This window comes from Centroberyx gerrardi, chromosome 13 (assembly GCF_048128805.1).
Source record: "Centroberyx gerrardi isolate f3 chromosome 13, fCenGer3.hap1.cur.20231027, whole genome shotgun sequence".
NCBI lineage: Eukaryota > Metazoa > Chordata > Actinopteri > Beryciformes > Berycidae > Centroberyx > Centroberyx gerrardi.
Window position 1 is genome coordinate 3,142,410 of NC_136009.1, and position 17,044 is coordinate 3,159,453.

At 42.6% G+C, this 17,044-nt stretch overlaps 1 protein-coding gene across 1 annotated transcript in view; it reads left to right on the top strand.

Annotated features, from left to right (window-relative positions):
* The window catches only part of LOC139928975 (ADAMTS-like protein 2), a 30,163-nt gene extending 14,795 nt beyond the window's left edge, over positions 1–15,368 (top strand). The window contains exons 7-20 of the mRNA XM_071921715.2: positions 410–533; positions 1,756–1,836; positions 4,767–4,942; positions 5,829–6,240; positions 6,447–6,674; positions 7,253–7,319; positions 8,334–8,434; positions 9,065–9,191; positions 9,459–9,672; positions 10,336–10,491; positions 13,251–13,421; positions 14,021–14,197; positions 14,315–14,468; positions 15,157–15,368. Coding sequence (XP_071777816.2) covers positions 410–533; positions 1,756–1,836; positions 4,767–4,942; positions 5,829–6,240; positions 6,447–6,674; positions 7,253–7,319; positions 8,334–8,434; positions 9,065–9,191; positions 9,459–9,672; positions 10,336–10,491; positions 13,251–13,421; positions 14,021–14,197; positions 14,315–14,468; positions 15,157–15,281 — 2,313 coding nt within the window. The 3' untranslated portion in view covers positions 15,282–15,368. The remainder of the gene's footprint in view (positions 1–409; positions 534–1,755; positions 1,837–4,766; positions 4,943–5,828; positions 6,241–6,446; positions 6,675–7,252; positions 7,320–8,333; positions 8,435–9,064; positions 9,192–9,458; positions 9,673–10,335; positions 10,492–13,250; positions 13,422–14,020; positions 14,198–14,314; positions 14,469–15,156) is intronic.
* Positions 15,369–17,044: the final 1,676 nt, after the last annotated feature.

A 17,044-nucleotide genomic window follows, 5' to 3' on the forward strand; every position in this document is an offset into this window, starting at 1 on the left:
GACTGAATGACTAATCATCGATAGCTATACAAAATGCCACACCAAGCATAGAGGGGCACTAGCTGATTTTCTGCCCTAGTATTTTTATGTGACTTGTGATGTATGAATTAGAAAGGAAATAGCAAATATCAATGAAATTTCTTCAATATCACAAAATCGTTTTTATACTCGTTTGAGGCACAAAAACGTTTGTCAATTAAGAAATTGACTGGATGAATTGATGGATGGTTAACTAGCTGACCAACTGAAGAACTAGCTGACAAACTAACTGACTGACTGATAGACTGACTGACTGATAGACTGATCGACAGTTAAGTAACAAGTTTTCTGAATAACTAATTAACTAATTAAGTAACAAACTGCCTAACTCACTAAATTAAGTTTTAGTTCCTGCTCTCTCCTCCTCCAGGCTGTAGGTTGTGATGGGGAGCTGTACAGCAGTAAGACAGTAGACATATGCGGTGTATGTGGAGGCAACGGGACTTCCTGTCAGCGCATCTCTGGATCATACAGGAAGGGACTCACACAGTTAGGTAACACACACACACACACACACACACACACACAAACACACACACCACACAAACACGCAGCACATGCAGACAAACATGCACACAGTTATCTATGCTTACCTATGGTTATGGTTAAAGTCAAATCATCTGGTCTTTAATCCTTTTGGTTAAACTGTCACAAAAACACAAAATATGTTGAATCTTTGGATCCATACTCTAACTCACATTCTACTCATAGTCTTGCTAAAAGTCTTGCAAAACTGTAATGTGTTTCGCTATGGTAGAAGTCTTAAATTGATGTGGGAGTGACAAAGGCTATTGCAGCTGAAATGTGTTGATTTTTACTATTTAAGCTTTATCAATCCCAAAGTGGCTGAATTATTTCTTTCTTTCAGTTTCATTAATTCACCTTGGTGGAACTGTAAGGTTTCGACACTTTTTTGTAGACTCTCAAATGTGATTCTATTGATGTTGAAACACTTGAAATACCCTCCTGTTTTAACTTTGGAGATAAAATCCTGGATAACTGATTGCTTATAGAAGCCTCCAGACTTTAACAATGACACTTTTAAGAAAGCCTTGCGCATACCTTAGATAAGATTAGCAAAGAAGTAAAGTGCGTTTTCTTAGGGGTAAAAAAGCTGAGTCAGTGCAGCTTTTGAACTCAAACCTTACAACACTGTGTTTAAACCACAGAAATCAACCAACACCCAATATCAGTCAGTCAGTGCACAACCCCACCAGAACATGGACTGATGTTAATGGGGCAGTTATAGAATGAAGATAAACTGATGTTAAATCAGTTTACTTAAAAACAAGAATCATTCAGCAAATACAGAACAGCAAATTCCAGAGGCTGAAAAGTGGTATCATGTGAAGAGTCTGTGAAAAGGTTTTGTAGGCATGGGAAAGGAGTAAATGACTTTGCAAATACTGTGCAAAAATAATAATTGATAATAATTAGTACTAATGGTAGTTACGTTTACATACAGTTCTATTGGGTGATAAGAGGTTGTGCATGGAGGGAGTCTTAAGTACGGTGAAAGCTTTGGGAGAAGTTGAGGTGATGGGTGCTCATGATCTTAATGTCCCCCTTTTGGGACTTTTGGGACATTTTTCATGGTTAGTGTCAATCTTTCTTGCTCTTTTGTTCACTCTGGTGTTACGCAGCTCCTTGATGAAGGTTAGTTGGCAGGAGACCAACGTCCCTCTTATTAAAGTGGGTGTCTTTATCTGTCATCAGGCTATGTGTTTATCACCAACATCCCAGTTGGAGCCACAGATATTCAGATCATAGAGAGACGCAAGACTGAGAACATCCTGGGTGAGAACCTACAACTTCTTTAAGGTCAATATACTGAGTAAGAAATCATTAGGTAGATTACAAAATGCTTTTAAACTATAAATGTCTATTAGATAGAGACTATCCTGTGTAAGATAACCATAGAGCATACTGGGTTAGAACTAACAACATTCATTTAGGACCTATAACGTTGTTCTGCGTGATCTGAATATTAAAAGCACAGAAGTCCTGCCAACACAGTGGATCCAGGAAGTTTTTTATTAACAATATCCATATAAAAAACAAGTCATAGAGGATGAATTAAACCAAGTGATCTTAATTGATCTTAATCTGTATAAATGTGTGGAGATCTCTATTAAAGAATGAGTGAGTCTCTCTGACTAGTCTAAAAGAAAATATTTTTTTCTTAACATGAGGTTCCTCTGTGTTGCTCTGAGGTTCCTTATCTCGGCCATAGGTAAGGACATAGGTTACCTATGTCCTTCCGATGTCCTTCGTATGTCGGAACAAAGATTGACCGGTAAATCAAGAGCTTTGCTTTGTGGCTCAGCTACTGCAGCCAATGCCACTAACCAGCAGTCAATCTCACGATCACGTGAATAAGACCCCGAGATACCCAAACTTCTATGCTTGGGGCAGCTGCTTCCCCCTCACCTGGATGGGGCAGGCACCTTTTTCTGGGAGAGGACCATGACCTCAGACCTGGAGGTAATGATCCTCATCCCCACTGTGTCACACTCAGCTGAACTGAACACACTGAACACACTGAACTGGTCACTCTCCAGGCTGCGGCTGCACCTTGATATCATGTTCATGAATATCGCAAACAGGAGAGGGGACAAGGCGCACCCCTGTCGGAGTTCGATGCCCACCTTCAACGTGCATGACTTAATTCCAAGAATGCAGACAGTTCTCGCTCCAAGTGTAAACGGGACTGAATGATTCGCAACAGTGACCCTGGCATCCCATACTCCCACAGCACCTCCCACAAGATACCTCAGAGAACATGGTTGTAATCCTTTTCCAAATCCTCAAAACACATGTAGACAGGATTAGCAAATTCCCATGACTCCTTGATTATCTGTGAGAGGATAAAAGGCTGGTCCATTGTTCCGCGATCAGGATAGAATTTGCATTGCTCCTCCTGAATCTGAGGTTTGGAGTCTCCTTTGCAGCACCTTGGCATAGGCTTTCCCAAGGAGGCTGAGTAGTGTGATTCCACAGTAGTTGGAACACACCCTCCAGTCCCGCTTTTTTAAAATGGGGACCACCACCCCTGTCTGCCAATCCAAGGGCACTGTTCCCAAAATCCATGCAACATTGCCAAGATAACCCAACAATGTCCAGAATCTTAAGCATTTCAGGACAAATCTCATGTTGGGTGCTCTTTCCACCTTCTGACAATATCCCCAGTTGAGGTCAGCATTTCCCCACCCTTGCTGAGAACAGCCTGGGCGATGTCCTGCCTTCCCCTCCTGAGTTTCCGAATGGTGTTCCAGAACCTCTTTGAGGCTGTCAGAAAGTCATCCTCCATAGCCTCTCCAAACTCTTCCCACACCAAGGCTTTCGCTTCTGCAACTACCACAGCTGCAGCCTTTCTGGCCTGCCAGTACCTCTCCACTAAATCTGTGGTCGTCCGTGCCAGCCAGGCCCGGAAGGCTTGGCAGCTGAAGTACAGCTGGGTTCTTGGGTTGCCGCCATGAAAAGCACTGACCACCTCCTGGCCGCAACTCCTTGCAGCTTCTTCCACGATAGAGGTTTTGAACAGGGTCAATTCCAACTCCATGTCCCCACCCTCTGCCCGGATACAGGAAAAGTGCGCTCGGAAGTGAGAGTTGAAATCATTCTGGACAGAGTCCTCTACCAGGCATTCCCAGCAAACCCTCACTATAGGTTTGGGTCTACCGGGCCTGTCCGGCAGCCTGTCCCGCCCTCTGATCTAACTCACCACCAGATGGTGATCAGTTGACAGCTCAGCCCCTCTCTTCACCTGAGTGTCCAGAACATATGGCCTCAGGTCTGATGAAACAACTACAAAGCTGAGCATAGGCCTTTGGCCAAAGGTGCTCTGGTACCATGTTCGCTTATGAGCCTGCTTGTGTTTGAACATGGTGTTTGTTATGGACAATCCATGGCTAGCACAGGAGTCCAACAACACACCACGCCATTCCTCCTAATCACCCCCCTCCAGATATCCCAGTCATTGCCAACATGAGCATTGAAGTCTCCCAGTAGGACTATGGAGTCAGTAGGTATAGTATTCTCCATTCTCCATTCTCCAACACCCCACTCACCTTCTCTAAGAAGGCCAAATACTCTGAACTGCTGTTAGGTGCGTATGCCCAAACAACAGTCAGAGTTTTCCTCTCCGCAACACAGACAATTTTAAAGTAAATTCTGAAGCAAACTGGGAGTCTGTGAAGAGAAGCAAGTACTGAGGTGATTTTCCTGGAGCCAGTCAATTTACCCCTCTAAATAGGTTCCAAATTGTAATCATTCTTTCCAACTGTGACAAATTACATGCAATTCTGTGTCTATTAGCTTTTTGGACAAATTCAATGTGTAGAACCAATAACCAACTTTTAAGAAAACTATATGACAAAAATAAATTAAAAAAAACACTTCCTACAACCACGGTGGGGGCAGAACCTCAGCCATTTTCAGAGTTCTTAGTTTCTTGGTACAGTGGCTTATTATCTTAATTTGATTACTAACCTACTAGATTACAGTATTTAATTCAGTCAACCTTACATTGTCTACTATCCTAGAAGCCTATAGTGGTTTATTCAACCTATGTTACATTGCATAGAAGGCCTTGTCAAAAGAAGAGCCAGCAGCTTTAGAGAACAATTTCTCCAGAATAATTTTTATCTTTCTGTGGGTAAGTTTTGCTTCTGACCCAATCTTTGAATATCATCGTCTTAGTTCCCGATGTTTCACCTCCTATCTAGCCCTATCAGACGAAGCAGGCCATTTCTTCTTTAATGGCGACACTGTGATTGACAACCCTCGAAACTTCCGTGTGGCGGGAACAGTGTTTAAATACCGTCGTCCAAGCAATGTGTTCTCTGATGGGCTGGAGTACATCATCGCCCAGGGACCCACACTTCAGGGCCTTAATGTTATGGTAGTACACACACACACACACACACACACACACACACACACACACAGAAAGATCATAGATATGTACAGTAAAAACATTATGACTAATTCTAAACTGATTCTAAATACAACAGTTCCTGTATGTTTCTGCAGCTTTCTGCTGAATTCTGTTTTAGCAGTTATCACTCTTTAACAAAATAAGTAATTGGAAGAAAAATACCAAATAAACTGCACATGGTGCATTCATGAATTTTCAAATAATGATTCTTTAGCTAGCTGGCTAGTGGAGCTGCAAACCAAACCATAACACTAAGCCAGGCTGAACCTAGCTAGTGGAGACAATGCACATGTCTAGCTAGCTTATGCCACATTCACGTCATATTGGATTTACTGTAAACGTGCTGCCGACTGGGGAAAAAACATTCATGTCCGCCTCCTAGTGGTAATTACAGGTAGGACATGTGTGAAGATTTTGTGGGAATATTTTTTCGATATCTCCCACTTGCCGTTGCGAATTGCAGAAGTGGCACAGGCAGCAAAAATGGCAGCAAATCCACCGATGTCGGCAGTCCAAGGTTATAAAAAGCAAAATTATCAGTTATGTTTACACTAATACAATCAACTCTGCATACGAAAAGCAAGCAGTTGCTGCAGTTCGTTTATGGCTGATTTTAAAGTAACTTGTTTACAAGTTGTTGCAATAGATATGCCATTTTGAATGTAGGCGTTCCATGAGTTAAACGCTGCCAAGTTGTAGCAAGATATCATCCTGTTTTTCCGCTTCTTTCAATATGATGTGAATGTGGCGAGTCTATCTGTGTATAATTATAACTTTATTTATGAATCTGTTTGTATCTAGTATTAACTAGTTAACGAGTTAATCAGTATTTTTCTCTGTGTGCACATAGTATTACAACCTAAATGGGAAGCTCCCCTACATCACCTACGAATACACCGTCCCTCGCAACTCTCATGACATCACCACTACGGATGACATCACCTCAGGCCCCTCCCACTCCCTTCTTAACCACACCCATAACGAGGTTAACGAGGACGTCAGAGAGGCTCAAGGTAGGTCGGTGAACCACAGCAGGGGGGGTGTATCATCTGTCCATCAATACGACATCCAGCTGGGAGCTGTTGACCAATCAGATGTCCAGCTGCAGGAGGAGGAGGGGGAGGAGGTAATCTGGGAGCTTCGGACGCCGAGCCCCCCACCGCCAATAGCCATGTTGGTCTACAGACCGGCTGATGTCACTGGTGATGTATTCAGCCACAATGATGTGGAAGAGCAGGGACCTCCAGCACCGGCTGGCTACCGTGAGTCAGAGATCTTTCTATTTATTAAGATTAAGTGTTTTTTTTTTTATCTGCCAATAGACAATGTTTTGTGCCAATATTTACAAAATATACTCAGTATTCAGTGTTTACCCCAGAATTTTACTCTTGGAAACTTTTAATTTAGACCATGGAATACTCATCACTCAGTCAAAGAAACTGGTATGTGTTTGTGTCTGTTCAATAAGGGAGTACCTCCAACTCGATTGTCAGCGAGCCGTCCAATCCTAACAACACTCACCCCGCTAAGCCCTTCCCCTTCCACCACCGAGACCACTTCCTGGACCTTCTGCTCTCACTTCCTGGTCCTGCTGCAGGCCACGGCCCTTGTCTGTCTGGCTCCGCCCTCTGCTCTGGTCTGCAGCCCAACCAGTCCTCAGGTTTAGACAACACACTGGTGCTGAAGGAGTTCCCTGGTAGGAAAGAAGTACTTCCATGATGTTTAATTTTAAATTAAATTTTTTTTTTCTATTTAAATTTAATGAGTTTAAAACATTTACATAAACCTTTGCAAAATGTACCTATTTTTGATTACTTTTACTTTATTTTTGACATTAATGCCATATAGCTTCATATAAAAAATAGCTTCCAATCATTTTTAGTAATCTCTTTTACCTATATTTAATTACTGTTAATTCCAAAAGGTTCAGAAAGTTTTGAAAAATGAAAATATATTTTTATATCTGTCTTTGTATCCCAGGTAGTCTGAGTGTCCAGTCTGCAGCCTTGCTAGAAGACAACGCCCCCTATGTGTTACTGGAGGACCTACAATACAACCAGACACACACAGACACAAACACACACTCTGTCAAACACACACTCACTGATCCACATACTCAAGCAGAAACACATGTGGAAATAATCTCTGCTACAGACCCAGAAACACACACAGACGCACATTCAGACACACAAACGGAAACACACCCCGACACGCACACAGTCACTGACACTCACCCTCTTACACACACAGAAACACAACCTGACGCACACTCAGACACACACACTGCTAACTTGGTGCAGCTTCAGCAGGTGTCTGCAGTCCAGGCTGCCAGCACAGAGAGGTAGAGAGAAGGAATGGCTAAAATAGAGAAATTGGGTAACAGTTAACCTGAAATGCACTGTGATGCATTACAAGCAGATTATAAAACCATTAGAAGTGCACATTAAGTTTTCTTACATTATAAGCGTCAGATAAACATACGAAAATTACATTCTATTTAATGTCATGTCATTAACTGTACAGTTGCCTCATTAAGTATTCAACCCTCTACATCTTTTGCACATTGTGTGTATTATAATAATGTGATTATAATGCCTTATGAGCACCACTTCAAGTAAAGTGTTAACAGATAATGCATGTGGAAGACACATTAAGATTAGTTCTGTGACTTTGTGTCATTTACACTTGCCTTATAACTGCATAGAGGCTTGCCTACATATCTTGTTGTTACTTAAAGTTACATTTGAACCCGTTGTGTGATGTAACTGTACTATATGTAACATAGAAATCTCTACCACACTGAGCTGCTCTGTATGAGGGCAAGCTTTCCATTTCTACCAGTTGGATTGCCTCAGTGGCCAATTGCTCTACAGTTGATAACTAAACACGTGAATGGGTGACAGTATTGTATTTTGACTGTCATTACGTTATTAGTTCAGTTATGACATTTTTGTAACCTGATATTTTACCCTCCTGTTAATGTAGTAAAACCCATTCATGTAATAATGATTATGTTAACAGGGAAAAAAAATTACATTACCAGGAGGTAACGTTTATTACATTAATTGGAAATTGATTACGTTAACGGGATTTTTTACACTATTAGCAGCAATTTTTTCATTAACGGTCTATTGCATTAATGGGAAGTTACTACATTTACATTTGTAATGTGTGCAGTTTACTGACGTCACGTGATTAATGATTTCTGGGTATAAAGTCCTCAAAATTCAAACAGTTACCTCTTGCTGATATTTGAGGCCACCAATATGTGAAAGTTGCATAGTACAGCTTTAATAGTCACTTATATTCTAACTTAGAAAATCCAAGTTGAATCATCATCTTTATCTCTCTCTAGCAATGACTTTGATGTGGGCCTGGACCCAGATATTAGTCTGGCAGACATGTACCGCTGGAAGGTTTCTGCTTATGCTCCATGCAGTTCAACATGTACAACAGGTACACACACACACATAATACATAAACACACCAATGTGAAAATACATGCATGCACATATATGTATGTTCTTCCATCTGTATAACTGATAATGTGAAGAGCTAGTGATGCACATGTACACATCTGCTGCTAAACTGTAAATCTGTTTAATTTTGACTAGGGACGGGACGATATATTGAAATTCAGTATATCACGATACAAAAATGTGACGATACGTATCGTGGGGCTGAAATATGAATCGTGATATTAGCCCCACATGCCCATCACAATTTCACAAGCTCTCCATCCAAATTATATTATTTGCACTTTATAATGCCATTTTCAAATTGTTTACATTCTAGCGATCCAGTGCCATTTGTTGAATCGTGAACCCCATAACGCGTATCGAATTGTCCCATCCCTAATGAAGACACAGCATTACAGGTCTTCAGGATGCTCTTTTGTTGTAATTACTTGTATTAAATAGTTGCGCAATTCTTACCTATATCGTTCTCTCTGGTGCTGCAACAATCCAATTTCTCCACAGGGATCATAAAAGCTTCATCTAATCACCTAAAGCAATTTGCGCTCTGTATACTGTATGTTAATATATATGTGTGTGTGTGTGTGTGTGTGTGTGTGTGTATTCCCAGGTATCAGTGCCAGCTATGCCCTGTGTGTTCGGTATGATGGCACTGAAGTAGATGACAGTTACTGTGACTCTCTGACCAGACCAGAACCGACACATGAGTTCTGCACTGGAAAGGAATGTCCTCCAAGGTACTGCGATTATTGCTTTAACTAACTGACTGACTTACTGAATAGATAGATACATACATGATAGGTACATATGTTTTTTTTTAAACTAAAACACTGATGTGAAACTTTTTGTATTGAGGATGCATTAATGTTCTCTCTCTCTCTCTCTCTCTCTCTCTCTCTCTCTCTCTCTCTCTCTCTCTCCCTCTCTCTCTCTCTCTCTCTCTCTCTCTCTCTCCCCCCCTTTCTCCCTCTCTCTTTCTCCCCAATGCTTCACCCTCTGTTCAGATGGGAGACCAGCGGCTGGAGCGAGTGCTCTCGAACCTGCGGTGAGGGCTTTCAGTACCGTACCGTACGCTGCTGGAAGATGCTGTCGCCCGGCCTCGACTCCTCCGTCTACGATTCGCTGTGTCTGTCACATGACCTGCACAAGCCGGCCAATAGGAAGGTCTGCCTCGGCCAGAGCTGCGGGCCACAGTGGGAGGTCTCTGATTGGTCAGAGGTAAGGAGAGAGAGAGAGAGAGAGAGATTTTCATATCACTGTTCCTACGAAAAACCATCAAGCAATGTCACAGAACATTCACTGTTTTATTTTAACCAAAAGCACTGTGGAAAACAACATAGCTTCAACATCAATATCAATACATAATCAATACACAATATATCAATACACATATCAATACACAATTACATAATGCTCAAATATTCAACTTCAATGAGAACAAATAAACTAAACATATCAAGAACTCGAATAAAACTGCAATAATGTCTTATAAAAATAGGTCGCTTATTTGTTGCAGCATCATTTTTGACTTGAAAACCAAAGAACATAAAATGAATAAAATAAAGCAACACTGATGTGAGTTTAATTGTTCAAGGAAAAGCATTGAAAAGGAGAAGCAATAGCAGTGGTATTTTTGAACACTGCACTGTGATGAGTCATCTCTGACTAGAATGGTTATTTTTTCTTCATATCCAACTCATTAACCAGTAAAAATACAGATGGCTACGGAAAACCAAAAGGGTCACAATTCGCCTGTCTTCAATCGTAAAATTATAAATGTTGATGCACACACTGCACTCTCTCTCTCTCTCTCTCTCTCTCTCTCTCTGTGCCTGTCTCTCACTCTCTCCTTGTGTGTGTGTGTGTGTGTGTGTGGTTTAGTGCTCAGCGCGCTGTGGATCTCGGGGTGTTCGGACTCGTGAGGTTCGTTGCTCCATGGAAACGCGATTATGCAACGAGTCCTCTCAGCCAATTGAGAGTCAGGAATGTGAAGGCCCGCCCTGTGACAGACGATGGACAGTTTCTGACTGGGGACCCGTGAGTTTAAAGACACTTACAAACACACACACACACACATACAGAGTTATATACTGGACATAAACAGTACACTGAACACACACTAACACACACATTAAAACACACACTGACACATGATGGACAGTTTCTAACTGGGGATCTGGGGTCCAATACATCTATAGCTACAGGGAAATAAAGACACACACTGATACACACACACACACTCTCAAATATACACGCAAAACACACTAAATACACGTACAATTGTAACATGAGATTGACTGTTTCAACAATTAATATACAGTTAGTTAGTTAGTTAAGCCCATCTCTTCTAGTGGAGCATAGGCCGACAACGGTCCTCCACAGGATTCTGTTCTGGGCAATTTTCTCCAGCTCCGCCCAGGTATGGCCAGATGTCTTTACATTTGCCTCCAGGTCCCGCCCCCAGGTGTTTTTTTTTTGGGGGGGGGAGGGGGGGTTCGGAGGGTGTGACCAATCCAATTCCACCTCCGCCTTAGAACCTCTTCCTCGACTGGGACCTGTCCAGTTCTTCTCCACAGGTCCATGTTACTAACCCGGTCCCTCCAGCTCAGGACAGCCGCAACTTTGTTTTGATTGTGATGTTTTTGGAGCCCCAGACATTTCGTAGTGTGATGAATGCTGTTCTAGCCTTTTGTATTCTTGCCCTGATGTCTTCACCTGTGCCACCCTGTTTGTTTATCATGCCTCCCAGGTAAGTGAATGTGTCGACATCTTCCAGCGGCTGTCCTCTGAGAGTGATCGGGGTGTTGTTGTTTGTATTGATCCTTAGAACCTTTGTTTTTCTGATATTAATGTTGAGTCCGGCTTTGAATGAAATGGAGTCCAGGTCGGTTATTTTCTTCTGCATTTGCTTGTGGTTGTGTGACAGGAGGGCCAAGTCATCCGCAAAGTCAAGGTCGTCTAGCTGCATCCACATTGTCCACTGGATTCCATTTCTCTTGTTTTTAGTTGTTGTTTTCAGGAACCCGTCAATTGCAAGTAGGAACAATAATGGGGGCAGGAGACAACCCTGCCGCGCTCCTGACTTCACCATGAAGGGGTTTGATAACTTGCCAGCAGGCACGACTCTGCATGTTGTGCCGTCGTAGATGTTGCGGATTAGTGTAACAGGCTTCATGGGGACTCCATAGTGTCTCAGGAGCTTCCATAGTGTCTGCCTGTCCAGACTGCCTGTCCAGCCTTCTCGTAGTCCACAAAATTGACATAAAGGGACGAGTTCCACTCGATTGACTGCTCCACAATGAGCCGGAGGGTGGCTGTTTGGTCGGTACATGATCTGTCTTTGCGGAAGCCTGCTTGGTGGTCTCTGAGCTTGGCGTCTATTGCAGATTTGAGTCTCTTGAGGATGATTCTGTTGAGAAGTTTGGCAGGCACTGATGTGTTATTCCCCTGTAATTTCCACAGTCCCAAAGATCTCCTTTTTTGGGGAGCTTGATGGGGTGACCTGTTTTCCAGTCTTCTGGTATCACTTCCTCCTGCCAGATGGATCCAAACAGCTTGTACAGCATGTTTGTAGAGATGTTAACATCTGCCTTTATGGCTTCGACAGGGACCCCATCTGGGCTGGCAGCGTTTCCATTCTTCAGGAGACGGATGGCCTTCTTTATCTCTTCCTTGCTGGGTTTATTGCAGTTTATTGGTAAATCAGTCTCTGCTGGTGGGATATCTGGAGTGTCTGGAAGTATTGGCATGTTGAGGAGCTCCTCGAAGTGTTAACCCATCTTTCAAGTTGTTCTTCTGGGTTTGTGAGTATTGCTCCATCTTTTGCCTTGACTGGTTTCTCCGTTTGTTGGTATTTCCCTGCCAGCTTCCTTGTTATGTCGTACAGTTGTTTCATGTTTCTTGTTGCTGCTGCCTTTTCTGCATCCTTAGCTATGTTATCTAGGTGTGTCTTTTTGTCTTTCCTGATGCTTTTCCTGACTGCCTTGTGTGCTTTAGTATAATCTTCTTGTGCTGCTACCTTAGCTGCTCTAGTTCGGCTATTATTTATGGCCCCTTTTAAAACCTTTCTTTCTTGCACTTTTTTCAGTGTGTCCACCGAGATCCATTCTTTATGTTGGGTCTTTTTCTTTCCAAGAACCTCCTTGCATGTTGTGGTCCAGGTTTCCTTTGTTTGTTATCACTCCTTGTGGGGATGATGGGATCCATCCTCCTGTAAGTCCTGTAGGGCTTGATACTTACTGGCAAGGGTGAGGCGGAAATCTTCCAGGGTCTTTCTGTCCTTTAGGAATTCCACATTGTAGCGTGTTCTGGAGTTCTTTGCCCAACCTTTCCTCAGTTTCATTTTCAAACTGGCCAGGACTAGGTGGTTAATATACAGTGAATACTGTAAATTTATTGATATATATGCTTTGTTTTTTTGCTCACACTTATATTTATCGTGTAAAGCTTTGTGCTAGTATTAAAGACTCAATTACATACACTATAAATAAAGGCTATATATTTCTATACTGTATATACATATATGTAAACACACTCGATACACACTAAGCTACAGTGTATTTTTCTCTCTGGGTCAGTTCCATTCAATATCCAATTTATGAAGAAACAAGGGAAATAAGAGAGAATCAACGTTTATCATTTTTATGCAAATTACAATTTCAATTTTACATGTCAATTGAATTAAAAGAGGACTGACCCAATGCTTTAGGTGTGTATTAGGAGAGTTGACTGTGTGAAATTGACATCTTTGTGTGTGTGTGCGTGTGCGTGTGTGTGCGTGTATGTGTGTGCGCCAGTGCTCAGGTGTGTGTGGGGAGGGCAGGATGGTGCGTGCGGTGGCGTGCCGTTCGTCAGGCGGGGTGGTGATGTCAGAGGAGCAGTGTGACCAATCACTGCGCCCACTGGCTGTGTATCCCTGTGGCGACAGAGACTGCCCCCCCCACTGGGTTGAACAGGAGTGGCAACAGGTAAACAAACATTCACACACTTAAAGACCCAGTCCATACATGCTGTACAGTGTGGAGTCTAATCAGAATCAATATCACCTTTTACATTACTTGTTACTTTTTTGCTTTCATTTAATTGTTAAAGCACTCTGTAAACTCTGATTAATTTTGTCTGCATTATTATCATTATCATTATTATTAGTAGTAGTAGTAGTAGTAGTAGTAGTAGTAGTAGTAGTAGTAGTAGTTGTTGTTGTTGTTGTTGTTGTTGTTGTTGTAGTAGTAGTAGTAGTAGTAGTAGTAGTAGTAGTAGTAGTTGTTGTAGTAGCAATAGTAGCAGTAGTAGTAGTAGTAGTAGTAGTAGTAGTAGTAGTAGTAGTAGTAGTTGTTGTTGTTGTTGTTGTTGTTGTTGTTGTTGTTGTAGTAGCAATAGTAGCAGTAGTATTGATGATTATTATTATGATTATTATTATCTTATTTTTTTTCCAAGAACATGAGTGACCATATCCACATCTTAAATTATCAAATAAATGATGGTCTATATCTCTAATAAAATTTGAGTCAATTCTCTATTTTGTTTGGTGTGTGTGTGTGTGTGTGTGTGTGTGTGTGTGTGTCAGTGTAATGCTACGTGTGGTCGTGGTGTGCGGCAGCGTCAGGTGGTGTGTGCCGGCTTGGAAGGCGGTGTGTTCAAAGAGTTTCCGGACAGCAGCTGCGACCAAACCAATAAACCAGAGACCAGCTCTTCCTGCTTCCAGAGACCCTGCTCCAAATGGTTCACCACATCCTGGTCACAGGTATCTGTCTGTCTGTCCATCTATCTATCTACCTGTCTGTCTGTCTACCTGTCATCAACGACATCTAGAGAAAAAGGAAAACGTCTCTCCTGTCCTTTCCCCTCCGTCCTCCCTCAGTGCAGTAAGACATGTGGGAGTGGCATTCGGGTTCGGGAGGTGAAGTGCTACCAGGGGGAGGAGCTTGTGACCAGGGGACACAGCTGTGACTCCGCCCTCAAACCAGAAGCCAGACAGAGCTGTGAAATCCAGAGCTGTCCGACGGAAGCACCAGGTACAAATACAACACGGTTACTTTTACTATTTAGGCATTTAGCTGATGCTACGCTTCAGTTCAGTTTCAGTTCCGTCAATTGAGGACACAGTTTGGTAAATGAACTTCTATTTACATCATTACAAGTAAAACAAGTATGTAAAGTAGCTCCGTTTAGATGACTAAACACCAGCTTCCCAGATGTGTATTCATGTGTATTCCTGCCAAAGGTGTTTTTTTGCTGCCATCAAGAACTCACCATTCACATTGGATTCTGCTCAAATCAAAGTTGTATGAGAGCTTTGTAAATCAAATTCATCAATGTCAAAAGTTGCTGTTTTCTACCGTGGCTGTACAAATGAGAGTCAATCTCTAGCATTCATTTGAGTGATATTTTTATGATATTGGTTGCTTCCCAATCCCGCCCCTCCTCCCTTCCCATCAAATAAAACTGCCTTTCTCTCCCTAACTGATATCCCATTGGTTTACACTTTTGAATGATCCCTCCCCGCGTTATGTCCCGCCCCAACATCCTGTTTCAACAGGAAATACATCACATTAATAAAACAAGATGCTCTCAAAATGCTGTTTCATGCTGACTTCAAAAGGAGCGTCTAGACTTTTTCCCTTTTCCACATTTTTTATACTTTTTGTGTCTTTTGTGTGTGTGTGTGTGTGTGTTCAGCGCCGGCCCCAGTGGCATCGGCAGCGGTGGACGACTCCTGCCAAGATAAGCCGACAGCCAACTGTGCCTTGGTCCTAAAGGTGAAACTGTGTTCCCACTGGTACTACAGAAAGGCCTGCTGCCAGTCCTGTAAAGCCCCAAGACCCTGAACCCTTAACTGTAACCGTTCACCCCAACCCCTAACCCCTACCACTGGTACTAAAGGTCCAACTACATTCATATTGGTGCTACATAGAGACCTGCTGCTAGCACTGTAAGGCCTCATGACACTGACCTTAACCCTATAACCTTTACCCCCTACCACTGGTGTCAAAGGTCAAGCTGTGGTCTTATATAGGTATTACAGAAATGACTGCTGCCAGTCCTGTAAATCACTCTCCTTACCTCTAACCCATGAACTTTATCCCTTAACTCTTATCCCCTCACATCTTCCATTGGTCCTAAAAGTAAATATCTTCTTACATGTAGTAGTATTGGCACTACAAAGAGCTATCAATCAAAATGAGGCCCCAATGGCGCCCAATGCTTCCTGATGAACTTATTTTGCAAAGTAACAAATCCAGTCCCAGCCAGAGTTTGGGCTACTGTCGCTTCATAGCAGGATTTTGCTCCTGGAGGTAAAACCTGAATCATTGAAGGCTTAAAATAGTTCCAGCCCCCTCCATGTCACAACTGTTATAGATAGAAGGCTTTGGCCTACACCATCTGATACACACGATCACCTCTATGAACCTGATGGAGGCCGTGACCTCAATCTATTCACTGACCACCTCCTCCCCACACAATGTGAAGACAGACTGTCTAGCTATAGGACACACTGGGCTTTCTGTTCATCTGTCTCCTTTCCCCTCTGCTCTCTCCACCTCCCAAACAGAAGGAGCAAACCAAACTTCTGACAAAGGTGCTTGAACATCCCTCTCTCCATCCTCTTATTTCTTCCCTCCCTGCTCCCTGTGTCACTCCCTATTTGAAGGTGCTAAAACCTAAAACCCTAGAGGACTTGTCTTCATTTCTCTGTTCCTCCATCCATCTCTCCATCCCCTCACTTCCTCCTAAGGTGCTATATTCCGCAAAAGAGGGTGCATCTAAAGCAGGTCAACACCCTTTGCCCAATCACTAAGGCAGCTCCGTCGTTACTGTGGCAACAGAACAGGAGAGACCGGACCAGGGACCAATTACAATCGAGCCCCCTCAGACTTGGTCCCACCCCTTTCCTCTGCTGTACACACAGAGCTGAATATAGAGAGAGTTTGGTCAGTTTGTACTATTGGTGCCATGCTGCTGCCCCTTCTCTAGAACAAAGAAGTGTTGGCTATGTAACTATGTCCTCCATAACATCACCATGTTAAGATGCTTAATGTTCTAAAGCTCAACTGGCATTGAATTGCCAGTAAGGCTGAGTTCACACTATTCTTCTTTTTTTGTAGAAAAAGTGCTGCAACTATCAGCAAACTGTACTTATGTACAACTCTAACACAGCCAATGTGCTCCATACTGACTCATCATGATCAGAGTCACAACTACTACCAACTTTACTACCACTACTTTCTTCATTTTCAGTACAGAGTAATAACTACTACTAACTCCCTCCATTGTTGGTCAGTTGCCTCCTCTTCATTGTGATTGGTTGGTGGATGTCATGGCTCTGTTTTACCTAAAAAGAAGCCAAGTGCAGCACTTTTTCCAAAAAGGCTGCTTTTCATCCACCTTGCAGGTGCTCTGAATTAATAATGAATGAATTAATAGTGAAAACTAGCTTAGCGCTAGTTCCATGCTTGCCAGCTGTGAGCGTCTTGGCTAACAAGCAGTCTAGATTACTACAAAGCCAAGACAGCCAACAATATTGACTGGCTACAGCTGTTGGTAACAAAGCTGAACATTTACAAACAATAACACATAAAACAACAGTCCA